This window comes from Nomascus leucogenys, chromosome 21 (genome assembly GCF_006542625.1).
Source record: "Nomascus leucogenys isolate Asia chromosome 21, Asia_NLE_v1, whole genome shotgun sequence".
NCBI lineage: Eukaryota > Metazoa > Chordata > Mammalia > Primates > Hylobatidae > Nomascus > Nomascus leucogenys.
In genome coordinates this window covers 514,978-530,256 of record NC_044401.1, presented here as the reverse complement: position 1 = coordinate 530,256, position 15,279 = coordinate 514,978, and the positions used below count along the sequence as shown (strand labels likewise).

The 15,279-nt window shown below is 35.6% G+C and overlaps 1 protein-coding gene across 3 annotated transcripts in view; it reads left to right on the top strand.

The window, feature by feature from the left end:
- Window positions 1–15,279, top strand: part of STXBP5L (syntaxin binding protein 5 like) — a 509,439-nt gene that overhangs the window by 98,378 nt on the left and 395,782 nt on the right. For all 3 annotated transcript variants that reach the window (XM_012501087.2, XM_030802184.1, XM_030802185.1), the window contains exons 4-5: window positions 7,016–7,097; window positions 10,716–10,816. In XM_012501087.2, coding sequence (XP_012356541.1) covers window positions 7,016–7,097; window positions 10,716–10,816 — 183 coding nt within the window. The remainder of the gene's footprint in view (window positions 1–7,015; window positions 7,098–10,715; window positions 10,817–15,279) is intronic.

The following is a 15,279-nucleotide window of genomic DNA, read 5'->3' as shown; positions in this document are numbered from 1 at the left end:
TTCTGACATAAGATGATATCTCATTGTGGTTTTAATTTGTATTTCTCTAATGAATAGTGCTGTAGAGCATTTTTAATATAGTTGTTGGCAATTTGTAGGTCTTTTTTTGGAAAAAATGCCTGTTCATGTCCTTTGCCTGTTTTTTAACAGGGTTATTTGTTTTACTGTTGTTGAGTTGTTTGAGTTCCTTGTAGATTTTGGATGTCAGTCCCCAGTATAGTTTGCGCATATTTTCTCCCATTCTGCAGGTTGGCTATTCATTTTGTTGATTGTTTCCTTTGTTGTCAGAAGGTTTTATTTTAATTAAGCCCCACTTGCCTATTTTTGTTTTTGTTGCTTGTGCTTTTGAGGTCTTAATAATGAAACCTTTGCCTAGGCCAATGTCCAGAAGAGTTTTCCCAAGTTTTCTTCTAGCAGTTCTATAGTTTGAGGTCATGCATTTAAGTCTTTACTCCATCTTGAGTTGGTTTTTGTATATAGTGAGAGATAGGGATCCAGTTTCATGTTTTTGCATATGACAATCCAATTTTCCCAGCACCATTTATTGAAAAGAATGTCCTTTTCCCAGTGTATGTTTTCACTGACTTTATCAAGTATCAGTTGGGTGTAGACATGTGGCTTTATATCTGGGTTCTCGATTCTATTCTATTGATATTTGTGTCTATTTTTATATCAATATCATGCTGTTTGGGTTACTGTAGCTTTGTAGTATAATGTGAGGCCAGGCAATGTTATGTCGTCAGCTTTGTTCTTTCTGCTTAAGATTGCTTTGGCTATTCTGGCACTTTTGTTGGTTCCATATGAATTTTAAGATTTTTTTCTAATTCTGTGAAAAATGACATTAGTATTTTGATAGAAATTGCATTGAATCTGTAGATTGCTTTGGGAAGTATTGTCATTTTAATGAATCTAGATCGATTTAGGGAAAGTTGCCATCTTAACAATATTGAGTCCTGAACATCTTCATTTATTTTGTTCTTTAATTTCTCTTTGTAATATTTTATAGCTTTCAGTGAGCAGGTCTTAAAACATCTTTTGTTAAACTTATTCCAAAGTATTTATTGATGTTGTTTTAAATGAATTTTTCTTAATATATAATTGGTCTTTGCTAGTAGATAGAATTACAATTGATTTAAAAATTTGGGGGCTGGGCATGGTGGCTCACACCTGTAATCCAGCACTTTGGGAGGCTGAGGTGGGCGGATCACTTGAGGTCAGGAGTTTGAGACCAGCCTAGCCAACATGGTGAAATCCCATCTCTACTAAAACTACAAAGATTAGCTGGGCACGGTTGTGGGCTCCTGTAATCCCACTTACTTGGGAGGCTGAGGCAGGAGAATCGCTTGAACCCAGGAGGCAGAGGTTGCAGTGAGCTGATATTGTGCCACTGTACTCCAGCCTGGGCAACACGAGTGAGACTCCATCTTAAAAAAAATTGATTTTGCATTCTACAACCTTATTATTTGTTTCAGTAATATTTTATGGCTTTCTTATGGTTTTCCTATATAAATTTTATGTTTTCTGCAAATAGAGTTGTCTTCCTTTCTAGCCTACATGCTTTTTATTTTTCTCACCTTAATGCACTTGATAGTACTTCTAGTATCTAGCATGATAGTAAATAGAAATAATGATAGATGATTCTTGCTTTATTCATTATCCTAGGTAGAAAGTATTGTTCCTCTTGCTGTTAAGAATAATGTACAAATTTTCCTTAAATGCACTTAATCAGATTGAGGAAGTTCACTTTTCCTAGTTTACTGGGAGATTTTATAATGAAAGCATCTTAAATTTTGTCAAATGCTTTTTCCGTATCTATCAAAATGATTGGTTTTGTTTTCAGTTGTTAGGATGACTTACATCGATTGATTTTTTAAATGTTCAGCCAACATTGCATTCCTGGCATAAATCCCACTGGTTATATTATATAATCCTTTAAAAATTTTTAAAAATATATATTTTCTAGAGATGAGGTCTTTCTCTGTCACCCAGGCTTGAGTTCAGTGGCATGGTCATAGCTCACTGAAGCCTCAAACTCCTGGGCTCAGGCAATCCTCCCACCTAAGCCTGCTAAATAGCTGGGACTACCGGCATACATCATCATGCACAGCTAATTTTTCAAAAATCTTATTTGTAGAGATGGGGTCTCACTATGTTGTTGGCCAGGCTGGTCTCGAACTCCTGGCTTCAAGCAATCATTCTGCTTTGGCTTCCCAAAGTATTGGGATTCCAGAAGTGAGCCACCACACCTGGCTTTTTTTTTCTGTCTTTTCTTTTTCTTTTCTTTTTTTGAAAGGCTCTACTCTGTCATCCAGACAGGAGTGCAGAGGTATGATCATAGCTCACTATAACCTTAAACTCCTGGACTTAAGCAATCTTCCTGCCTCACCATCCTTACTATCTGGGATCACAGGTATGTGCCACTGAACCCAGCTAATTTTATTATCTTTTAAAGTTTTGTAGAGTTGGGATCTTGCTATGTTGCCCAGGCTGGTCTTGAAATCCTGGCCTCAAGTGATCCGGGCGCGGTGGCTCACGCTTGTAATCCCAGCACTTTGGGAGGCCGAGGCGGGCGGATCACGAGGTCAGGAGATCGAGACCACGGTGAAACCCTGTCTCTACTAAAAATACAAAAAATTAGCCGGGCGTGGTGGCGGGTGCCTGTAGTCCCAGCTACTTGGAGAGGCTGAGGCAGGAGAATGGCGTGAACCCGGGAGGCGGAGCTTGCAGTGAGCCGAGATCGCGCCACTGCACTCCAGCCTGGGCGACAGAGCGAGACTCCATCTCAAAAAAAAAAAAAAAAGAAAAAAAAGAAAGTGATCCTCCTGCCTTGGCCTTATGAAGCACTATAGTCTTTTTATATGTTGTTGTATTCAATTTGCCAACATTTTTTATTGGTATTTTTTGAATCTATATTCATGAGAGATATTAGTCTGAAATTTTCTTGTTTTATGATATCGTTTGTCATGATTTGGTATTAGAGTAAAAGTATTTTTATAGAATGAGTCAGAAAATCTTTCTTCCTCTCAATTTTTCTGCAGGAATTTTATAGAATTGGCATTATTTTTTCCTCTAAATGTATCATAGATTTTATTTTATAAGTAATGGTATCTTGACCTGGAGTTTTCTTTGAGGAAATAATTTTAATTAGAATTCAGTTTCATTAATTTGTATAGTGCTGTTAAATTTCTTACTTCTCCTTATGTAATTTGTCTTTCTGGGAATTTGTCCATTTCATTTAGATTGTCAAATTTATTGGCATAATTTTTTAAATAATATTTGTTTATTGTCTTTTTAATTTCTAAAGTTTTTATGGTAATATTCCTTTCCTTATAAAGGAAATGTGTGTTCTTTCTTTTTACCTTGATCACTCTGGCAGAAGGTTTATTAATTTCACTGAATTTTTCAAACCAGCTTTTGGTTTCACTGTTTTTTTAAATTGTTAATCTGTTTCTATTTTATTGACTTATCTGATCATCTTTCTTGTTCTCCTTTTTTTCTGGTTTTGAAATTAATTTGCTCTTCTTTTTCTACCTTCTTAAGACGAAAGCTTACATAATTTAAGATCTTTTTCTTTGCTAATATATGTAATAAAAGCTCTAAATTTTTCTCAAAGTGCTACTTTAGCTGCATCCCACACCTTTGATATATTTTTATTAGTTTATTAAATTATCTACTCTTATGGTTTTTTAATCAATGCTTATTTAGTAGTTTATAATTTAATTTTCAAACATTTGGAGGGTTTTCTGGATGTTATTAATTTCAAATTCAATTATGGTCAGAAACTATACTCTTTACGATTTCAATATTTTTAAATGCTTTGATGCTTGTTTTATAGTTCGAAATATTTTATCTCTTAGTAATTGTTTCTTTTATGCTTCAAAAGTATATTTATTCTGCTCTTTTTGGGTTGCGTGTTTTATAAATGCCAATTGGGTCAAGTTGGTTGATAGCCTTTTACTTATGTTTTCTTCAGTTTTACTGATTTTGTCTTATATTAGTTATTGAGAAAGGGGTGCTAAAAACTTGAACTATAATTGTGAATTCATCTGTTTCTCTTTGTGGTTCTATCAGTTTTGTATTATGTATTTTAAGCTCTGTAATTAGGTGTATAATTTAGGATTTTTATGTTTTTTTTTAATAATTTGACCCATTTATTATTATGAAGTGACCACCTTTAACCCTGGTAATGTCCTGTGTTCTGAAATCAACTTTACTGTATATTAATATATCTTTCCACCTATATCTTAATTAATGTTAGCATGGTGTATAATTTTCCATGTTTTAACTTTTAACCTATTTGTATATATTAACCTATTTGTATATATTTAAAGGAGGTTTCTGTACAAAGCATATACTTAGGTCTGCATTTTCGTCTTTTCTGACAATCACTGCATTTTAAATGGGATGTTTACACTGTTTGCATTTAGTGTGGTATTGGTATAGCTAGGTATAAGTCTACCATCTTGCTCTTTGTTTTCTATTTATCTTACTAGTTCTTAGCCCCCCTAAACAATATTCTGCCTTATTTTTTGTTAAACTTTTTAATGATTTCATTTTGTCTCCTTTGTTGGCTAATTAGCTATAATCTTGGTGATTGCCTTATGGTTTATATTAGTAGTGTACAGCTGTACCTTATATAAGTTTACCTTCAATTAATGTTATACTACTTTATGAATGGTATAATAGTAAATTTTCTATTTCCCCTCCTATTGGCCTTTGTGTTATTGTTATCATTTTACTTCTACATATGTTATAAACCACAAATGTCCTATTATTATTTTTGCTTTAAACAGTAAATTATTTTTTAAAGATAACTTGTATTTTATGTTTACCCATATATTTATCATTTTAAATGTTCTTTTTTCCTTTTTGTATATCCAGATACTATTTGATATCATTTCCCTTTTGCCTGAAGACCCTCTTTAACATTCCTTTTAGTGATCTTTTTATGATTAATTATTTCAGTTTTATGTGTCTGAAAAGTGTCATTTCAGTTTCATTTTTGAAGAAAATTTAATTTTGGTCATTATTTTAAAAAATATTTTATCTTTTCTCTCCCTCCTCTTTCTCTTTTTTATTACTCAAATTACAACTAATTAGGCCATTTGATATTGACCCGCAGTTCAATGGTGTGCTGTTCTTCCTATATTCCTCAGTTATTTTTTTCTCTGTGTTATATTTTGGATAGTTTTTATTGACATATTTTCAAATTCACTAACCTTCAATGTATTTTTAAAAAATTATCTAGATATTCTATTTGAGATAGATAGGCAGATAGATGGATGGATAGATAGATCTATCTTCTGTGTATCTACTTAACATGCTCAATCTCCTCTCTACCTTCTTCAACATATGCAGTGTAGTATAATAAATGTTTTTCTATCTCTATTATTTCTATCCTGTTTTATTTCTGGGTCTCTTTCTATTGATATTTCTCCTTGTTACAAGTTATACTTTTACTTCTCTGCAGTGAATGCCATACCTCTTGAATTTTACCTTTTTGAGTGCTAAAGGTTTTCGTATTTCTATAATTATCCTTGATCTTTGTTTAGTATGCAGTTAAGCTATGTGGAACAGTTTGATCCTTTTGTAACCTGGTTTTATGTATTGTTAATCAGAACCAAAGCAGTCTTTATCTCAGGGAGGAATGTTTCCTCATACTGAGGTAATATTCTCTGAGTACTTTGCATGTGAATTCTGAGGGTTTGCACTTTTGCTGGTGGGAACATGAAAAATTCTTGCCTCAACATAAACTTTATTTTTGGTTTGTTTTCTTGATTTATTCTTCAAGAAGGATGCTTTTTCTTCTTGGTTTGTTCTTTCCTCAATCTCAGGTAGTTTCCTCAAACTTATTCCTTCATTAGTACTTAGCTAAAGATTTGAGGAGGACCCTTCTGCAAATCTCTAGAGCTCTTTTTGTGTGTCACATTTTCTTCTTTGCTACTCAACCTTATGAACTCTAGTTGTCCCTGGCCTCCCTAGACTGTTAGTTCTGTCTCCTCACTCAGTAGGCCTGCTAGATTTTATCTAGGTTCCCCTTCCTTGTGATAGAGCCTTGAAATTCTCTCTAGGCAGTAAACTGGGGCTATCATAAGCCTCGCCTTATGTATTTTCTCTCTTTCAGGGATCATTGTCATTTCCTACCTGATACACAGTGTCTTAAAATTTGTTACATACATTTTGTACAGATTTTTAATTGTTTTAGGTGGTGAATAAATCTGGCCCACATTCCTCATTATGACCATAAGTGGAGACTCTCACCTAATTTATATCTTTATGCAGGCAAACAAATGATAAGTAAATATACATATATATCAGATCATTTGGTATAGAATATGTAAGTAAATTTTGTTATATGGTGTTTTCTCATTCTTTTTTTTTTACCTCCATTCCTCCTCCTTCCTTTTTTTCTCTCTCTCTTACCTATATGTTATGTAGCATAGTGTAGATGACTTGTTACCATTTATTTTCCAGTTTTCTTGTTTTTTTTACCTTATTTATCATGTTTTTCTATGTAGATATTTTATACTTTTATTTATCAAATATATCAGTCTATTTCTTTATGATCCCTGGGTTTTAAATTATGCTTAGAAGATGTTTTATATGTCAAGATTATCAACATATTTACCTGTGTCTTTTTAAACTCATCTTATGATTTAATGATACCAAATTATTGACTCACTTTGAATTTATTATAGTGAAAATAGTGTTTAATCAATTAAAAAATCTTAAATGAAATGAGGTATATCTAGATTCCCAATTCTTGTTTAACTTCATGGAAAAAGCTGCTATCTTTCAAATTCCTTATTGTCATTCTTTTTTTCAAATTGTTGGACTATTAAACATCTGAGCTATACAATTTAATTTACATCTACTAAGAGTAAGATTTTTCAACTATTTATAAAAATAAGGGAAACTAAATAGCAAAACATCTGTTGATAAATAAGTTAGTTTCTTTGCTCATTAATATTTGTGCTAATTAAAATGTTAGAATCCTTGACTTTTATTATATTAGACTCGGGAGACCTGGTGTTGATTGCTATTGCCAACATGAAAGTGGTGCAGCTGTCCTACAGCTCCAATTTTTGATCAATGAGGTAAGGGTTATTTTTTGACTACTTAAATCACACATTCCCCCACTACACAGTGAATCAGTTGATGTAATCTTTTAAATACTGTGATTCTAAATGATATGCATGCAATATTACTTCTGATTACATTTTTCACAAAAGATTGTACTCCTGTATTGGTTAATTTATTAAATTTTAAAGAAAAAAGATTGTATATACCATATTCTGTTATTGTTACTATGTAGCATAATTTAGTTTAATTATTTAAATTAAAAAAAATCCTAATGTCTTTTGATTGTTTCACTGGCCATTAATTTTTTTCTATCCATTCACTTCCCACCAACTTAAATTTTGTAATCAAGGCCTAACTTCATATTTTATCTTTATCTTCCCTGAAATGATCTTTTTGCTTATATACCTATGGGCCCTTTTATCTGTATATATCTCCAAATACATTTGTTGGAATAGACATGCATTGGCGTTTATTTTTGTGTCCATAGTTATTATGGAAATTAGCTCTCTACTGTATCTACATTTTTATAAAATTATGGTGATGAGGAACTCTCTAAAAACAAAATATGTATTTATGAAGCTCAGAGAGGTTGCAGATATATCATTAGTAGAAGGCTACTTTAGGCTTTCTTAAATCAGATTTTTATCGTGGAAATTAGAGTCTTCTAGAGCTTCTTTTATATTAAGTGAGCCAGTCAATGCAAAAATGCTTTAAAAGTTTATGCCATGCCAAATGCAGGCACTTAGAAGATTGAACTCAGTGCCTTGGAAAAAAAAGTTTGGTTATTTTCTCATGGCATGACAATGATCTTTCATTCAGTGTCTGCATATATTTGCATATATCTATATCTGTTTATCTTCCTAAGAACTTACAATTATAAATGTGGGTAAAATATCTCATAGAACTTCATATCAGAGATGACCCAAGGCAAGAAAGATATTGGCAAATGTTCACTTTTCATTTCCCTTGGCTCAAAATCTTTCTCAGAAGACTATGAGATCCTCTTTATTGACATATTTCACCATGTAGGCACACTTGCTATGGGGTACTGAAATGAGAAAGGAAGGTAAAGAAAACATTTGAAAAATATTTCATTGTAATAACTGCTCATTATTATCTAGAATGTCAGGCTTCTCGAGGTCTCAGTGCTACTCTGTAGTTCCTTGTTGAGGGATCTCAGCTTTTTGCTTTCTGCACGGCTGTATACCTACAGGCATAATTTGTTTCCGTGTGATTTGTACTGGGTCTGATCCTTTGAGATTTGTCTTCCAGGTCCTAAGTTTTCCCCTGTGGTACAAAACTAAGAATAAATAAAGACAAGCCTTCAACCTCCTTGCCTTGTTCACGTCATTTATCCTGAACTACTCGCCCTATGTACCTCACACAAAGCTTCTGTCTTTTCCCAAACTTCCCAGTTCCTGACCTGACTGGTTTTTCTATTCTTAGTTTTAAACATTTTCACAGATCTTTATAGTGCTTTTGGTAGGTTCACTTTGTTTTTATAAACGAACCTAGACACTCTGCTGTTGTGCTTACTTTCATGTGTCTGTCTCTGTTGGTGCTATTATGCTTAGTGGTACCATTCACTTCCCTCCGATGATAAGTCACATCTCAGTTTTATCACAGAATTAAGAATACTGGCCAGGCACTGTGGCTCATGCCTGTAATCCTAGCACTTTGGGAAGTTAAGGCGGGTGGATCACGAGGATCAAGACCATCCTGGCCAACATGGTGAAACCCTGTCTCTACTAAAAATACAAAAATTAGTTGGATGCGGTGGCGCACACCTGTAGTCTCAGCTACTTGGGAGGCTGAGGCAGGACAATTGCTTAAACCTGGGAGGCAGAGGTTGCAGTGAGCTAAGATCGCACCACTGCACTCCAGCCTGGTGACAGAGCGAGACTCCATCTCAAAAACAAACAAACAAACAAAAAAGGAATACTGAGTTCCTCACTAGAATTATTTAGGTATTACACTAAGATATTATTGAATATATGCTACTTTAATAACATTGCCTTTGGCATGTTATATCTTCTGTATAGCATGTAACTATCTCTTGTAGAGAATGTTTTATTGTTGTTACATATCATGTTCTATCCTCACCCCATCTCAGGTGAACTTCCACCTCTCTGAGAAATGAGACCAGTACACTGTATCTCAAAAATTCATGTGTAACTCATCAAATGCTTCCAAAGAATCCTAATAAATTTCTAGTTTGTTTATAGGAAGCATATGTACAGTATACAAATAAAACAGGCAAGCAAACACAAAAATTCTCAAGGCTTATAGAGAATACCTCCTATTTCATGGCAGGAAATTACCTGAGTTCATGTTAAGATGTATATATCAATATATACATCTTTGAACATGTATGTATGTAATTAGATATTAATATGCAAATCGTACAAATTTATAAATATTTTCATGGATATGATCTTTGATTTTTTCTATTTTTATAAAGCCATTCTTCTCTGAGACTAAAATCACACGTACCCAATATAAAGAGACCCATCATAGGATACATGAGCATTTTTTTGGCTTAGAAATTATTATAGAAGGGCATTTAGATTCCTATCTTCTCTCTTCTAATTCATAAAGAAGAAATAAATGCTAGCAATTTCAATATAGTTCTTCCTAGTATCTAAATGGGATATCTGTGATAGAAACTGTAAACTATGAGAGATTACTTCTAACAAAGTACTTTGGAAAATATAAAAAGCCTTTTAGGTATCTCAGGACAACTAAGGTTCTGAAAGATCACTCTTAGAGAACACATTTAATGCTCTGGTTTTAGGATCTGTTAATGGGTAAGCATCAACATTTTCAGCTGGTCAACTGTCATTATGGTAAAAATTCTAACATTTTTAAATGATCTGATTTAACCCAGTCAAATAAATAGTTTAAGCATATATACAAAGTCATACAGTTATTATCTGTCCATATGCTTTCTGCCACATTAAGAGGTAGAAAATATCCTATTGTATGCGAAATAGGATTCATTTGTATTTGGTGGTGCTGTATAAAAGGAATCTTAGTATAATTTTATAGTTATACTAAATTCTAGTTGGAGAAATGTTTTCTTTTATTATGGATATCTTCCTTTATAATTGATGAAGCTTCTTGGACTATAAGAAGCAAATTAAATTATACCAAATATACTTTTTAGGAAGAATATACACTTCCCAAATATACAGAAAATTCTTGCAAAGGAAAATTTTTATATGACCTGTATTCAATTTTGTAAGACTGCATTGAATATTTTCTTCTCTGTAAGGCTATATAGTATATGTGTAAATAGTAGAAACAAAAAACATCCCTAAACTATTTTTTCCCAAAGAAAAACCTTTAATGGTCATAACAATGCTGTAATAATTAATCATCTCTATTGGTAAATAAATATTCCTTAAGCTAGTCTCCCTGACCGTCGAAATGCAGTGGGTCATTTGCCTCTTCTACTTTCAGCATTCTTACCCTTCCTGATTGAAGTTTATGCACCTATCCTTCCTTATATTTCTGAGTTAACACAAGTAACTCTTCAGGTAGTAAAAATTGAGTAAATTAGCTTGTTTGTGCTTCATAAAAACCCTAAATTAAGTAAATCACACAATTACTTTATCTTCTTTTTGTTCTAGGGTGCCTTGGTCAGTGCAAGTTCAGATGATACACTTCATTTGTGGAACCTTAGACAAAAAAGGCCAGCCATTCTCCATTCTCTTAAATTTAACCGGGAACGGTAAGAACCTATGAATTAAACAATTTCTTAATGTACAACAAAATTATTTCCTGAGCAAGTTTTTGTTAACTTGACAGGCTTTTCCCCTCATAATCTCAACAGCTAGAAATAATTTAATGTTTATGCTTACTTTCATAGTGGTTTCTTTTTTTGTAGAAAATGCATAATTGATACAGATCCAGTCACCTACTAATGCAATGTTTATTAGCTTAAGGAGCTTTTGGGCTGAGATTATGGGGTTTTCTATGTGTAGACTCATATTATCCTCAAAGAGAGATAGTTTGACTTCCTTTTTTCCTATTACTATTTACAGGCCTTTTATTTCTTTCTCTTGCATGATTGCTCTGCCTAGGACTTCCAGTCTATGTTGACTAGGAATGGTGAGAGATGGCATCCTTGTCTTGTTTTGGTTTTCAAGGGGAATGCTTCCAGCTTTTGCCCATTCAGTATGATGTTGGCTGTGAGTTTGTCATAGATGGCTCTTGTTATTTTGAAATATGTTCCTTTAATGTCTAGTTTGTTGAGGATTTTTAACATGAAGGACATCGAATTGTACCAGAAGTCTTTTCTGCATCTGTTGAGATAGTCGCGTGGTTTTTGTTTTCAGTTCTGTTTATATAGTAGATTGCATTTATTTATTTGTGATTATTGAACCAACCTTGCATCCCGGGATAAAGCCTGCTTGAGTGTGGTTGATTAGCTTTTTCACGTGCTGCAGGATTCAGTTTGCTAGTATTTTGTTGAGATTTTTACATCTGTGTTCATCAAAGGATATTGGCCTGAAGATTTTTTTGTTGTATTTCTGCCAGGTTTTGGTATCAGGATGAAGCTGGCCTCATAGAATGAGTTGGAGAGGAGTTCCTCCTCCTCAACTTTTTGGAGTAGTTTCAGTTAGAATGGTACAAGCTATTCTTTATGCATCTGGTGGAATTTGGCTGTGAATCATTCTTGTCCTGGGTCCTTTATGGTTGGTAGGCTTTTTATTACTGATTTAATTTTGGAACTCTTTATTGGTCTGTCCAGGGATTCAGTTTCTCCCTGGCTCAATCTTGGGAGTTTGTATGTTTCCAGGAATGTATTCATTTCTTTTAGGTTTTCTAGTCTATGTGCATTGAGGTGTTCATAGCAGTCTCTGAGGGTTTTTTATATTTCTGTGGGGTTGGTGGTAATGTCTTGTTTTGGATCTTCTCTCTTTTTCTCTTTATTAGCCTAGCTAGTGGTCTGTCATATTTCTTATGTCAAAAAACCAACTCTTGTACTCATTGATCTTTTGTATGTTTTTTTGCCTCTTAGTTTCCTTCATTTCAGCTCTGATTTTAGTTATTTCTTGTCTTTTGCTAGCTTTGGGCTTGTTTTGTATTGTTTCTCTAGTTCCTCTAGGTGTAATGTTAGGTTGCTAATTTGAGATTTTATGAATTTTTGATGTGGACCTTTAGCACTATAAACTTTTCTTTTAGCACTACTTTAGTTGTGTCCTAGAGATTCTGGTATGTTTTCTTGGTTCTCAGTAGTTCCAGAGAATTTCTTGATGTCTGCCACAATTTCATTGTTTACCCAAAAGTCATTCAGGACCAGGTTGTTTAATTTCCATCCAATTGTATGGTTTTAAGCGATTTTCTTAGTATTGAATTTTATTTTTATTTTTATTGCATTATGGCCTGAGAGTGTGGTTGGTATGGTTTCATTTTTTTTTAGATTTTCTGAGGATTGTTTTATGTCCAATTGTGTGGTTGATTTTAGAGTATGTGCTATGTGCAGATGAGAAGACGGTATATTCTGTTCCTTTTGGGTAGGGCATTTTGTAGAGGTCTAATAGTTCCATTTGGTCAAGTGTTAAGTTTAGATCCTGAAAATCTTTGTTAATTTTCTGACTGGATAGTCTATCTAAAAACTGTCAGTAGGGTGTTGAAGTCTCCCACTATTATTGTGTGGGAATCTAAGTCTCTTCGTAGGTCTCTAAGAACTCACTTTATGAATCTGGGTGCTCCTGTGTTGGGTGCATATATATTTAGGAGAGTTAGGTATTTTTGTTGAATTGAACCCTTTACCATTATGTAATGTCCTTCCTTGTCTTTTTTGATCTTTGTTAGCTTAAAGTATGTTTTGTCTGAAATTAGAATAGCAACCCCTGCTTTTTTCTGATTGCCATTTGCTTGGTAGATTTTCCTCTATCCCTTTACGTTGAGCCTATGGGTGTCATTACATGTGAGATGGGTCTCTTAAAGACAGCATACCATTCAGTCCTGCTTCTTTATACAGCTTGCCACCCTGTGCCTTTTAATTGGAGCATTTAGCCCATTTACATTCAAGTTTAATATTTATGTGTATGAATTTGATCCTTTCATCATGTTTCTAGCTGGCTATTGTGCAGACTTGTTTGTGTGGTTGCTTTATAGAGTCAACAGTTTGTATACCTAAGTGTGTTTTTGTAGTAGCTTATAAGAGTCTTTGCTTTCCATATTTAACACTCCTTTCAGGACCTCTTGTAAGGCAGGTCTGGTGGTCATAAATTCCCTTAGCATTTCCTTATCTGGAAAGGATCTAATTTCTCCTAGGTTTATGAAGCTTAGTTTGGCTGGATATGAAATTCTTGCTTGGAAATTGTTTTATTTAATAAGGCTGAATATAGACTCCCAATTTCTTCTGGCTTGTAAGGTTTCTATTGAAAGGTCCTCTGTTAGCCTGATGGGGTTTCCTTTGTAGGTGACTTGCCCCTTCTCTCCAGCTGCCTTTCACTTTTTCCCTTTTATTTCAGCCTTGGAGAATCTAATTATGTGTCTTGGCCGTCTTTTCGTGTAGCATCTCACGTTGGTTCTCTGCATTTCCTGAATTTGCATTTTGGCCTCTCTAGTGAGGCTGGGGACGTTTTCTTGGGTGATATTCTGAAATATATTTTCCAAATTGCTTGCTCTCTCCTTATCCCTTTCAGGGATACCAGTGAATTGTAGATTTGGTCTCTTTACATAATCCTTTATTTTTTGAGTGTTTTGTTCATTTTCTTTCTCTGACTGAGTTAGTTCAGAGAACCAGTCATTGAGCTCTGATTCTTTCCTGAATTTGGTCTATTCTTCTGTTAACACTTGCAATTACATTATGAAATTCTTGTAGTATGTTTTCCATTCTATCAGGTCAGTTTGAGTCTTTTTTTTTTTTAAGACGGAATCTCGCTCTATTGCCGAGGCTGGAGTGCAGTGGCACAATCTTGGCTCACTGCAACCTCCGCCTCCCTGGTTCAAGCAATTCTCCTGCCTCAGCCTCCTGAGTAGCTGGGACTACAGGTGCTGGGAGCCCAGGTCAAGAGGCACTGCCTAGTGAAGAGTAGTGGAGGCATGTGGACAAGTCTGGCTGCTTTTCCATAAAGTGGCTGTGTTGTGCTAGAGGTTTGTATTGGTCCCCAACCACTATACTTCCTCTCAATCCCAAGGGCAACAGGAGCAAGGGCCACAGGGCAGCAAAAATGGTGGCCTGCTTGCTCCTTCTGTGAGCTCTGTCCCAGAAAAACACAGAGCCACTACTAGCCTGAGAGCCTAGGTAGGGGGTGGCTGGAGACCCCGGTAGGGAGACACTGCCCAGAGAAGCAAAGCAGGGTTGGGGACCCAGATATAAAACAGTCTGCTGCTTTTCTGTAAGGTGGCTGCACTGTGCTAGGGGTTCATGGTAGTCCCTAATCACTGTGTACCCTCCTGATCTTGAGGGCATCAGTGGGGAAGGTTGTAGGGCAACAAACATGGCGGCCTGCCTCTCCCACTGAGAGCTCTGTCCCAGGGAAGTGGAGAACTGGTAGTGGCCTAAGAGCCCAGTGTGGGGTGGTTGAGGTTCTAGGTCAGGAGGCCTTGCTCAGTGAGAAGTAGCAGGGGTGGGGGCTCATGTGGAAAACAATCTGGCTACTTTTCCTTAAGGTGGCTGCCTTGTACTGGGTGTCTACGATTGCCCCTAATCACTGCATACACTCCCCAGCCTGAGGGCAAACAGGAGGGAGGGTTGTGGATGTGGTCTGCCTCTCCCTCTGGGAGCTTGTCCCAGAGAAGCACAGAGCTGCTCCTGGTCCGAGAATTCTGGTAGAGCTGTGGTGGTCCCACTAGTGTCCCAGGCCCATGGGCCTTATCCTGCAAGGTGCTGCAGAGACGAGGCCTGTAGCACCTTGCGGGATAAGGCCTACTGGGCCTTGTTACTCTTCAGCCGCATGGATTCAGCCCCTTTCCTGGGGACGTGTGAGGAAGCCTGGCCTCCTCCATTGCTAGAGCTGCAGCTGCTGTTGTTGAGGTGCCTGGGGATCCAATACTCCTGGAGTCTGTGACTACCTGAGTGATGGCTCTGCCCAGACTCCACATAACTCTTTGCATGTTTGTCTGGAAGCCCTGGTTGCGGGGATCATGAGAAATCTCCTGATCCTGAGTCCAAGGATGCAAAGGTCCATGACAGAAGTGTGAACCCCTGGGGACTCTCACTCACTCACTGTTCCC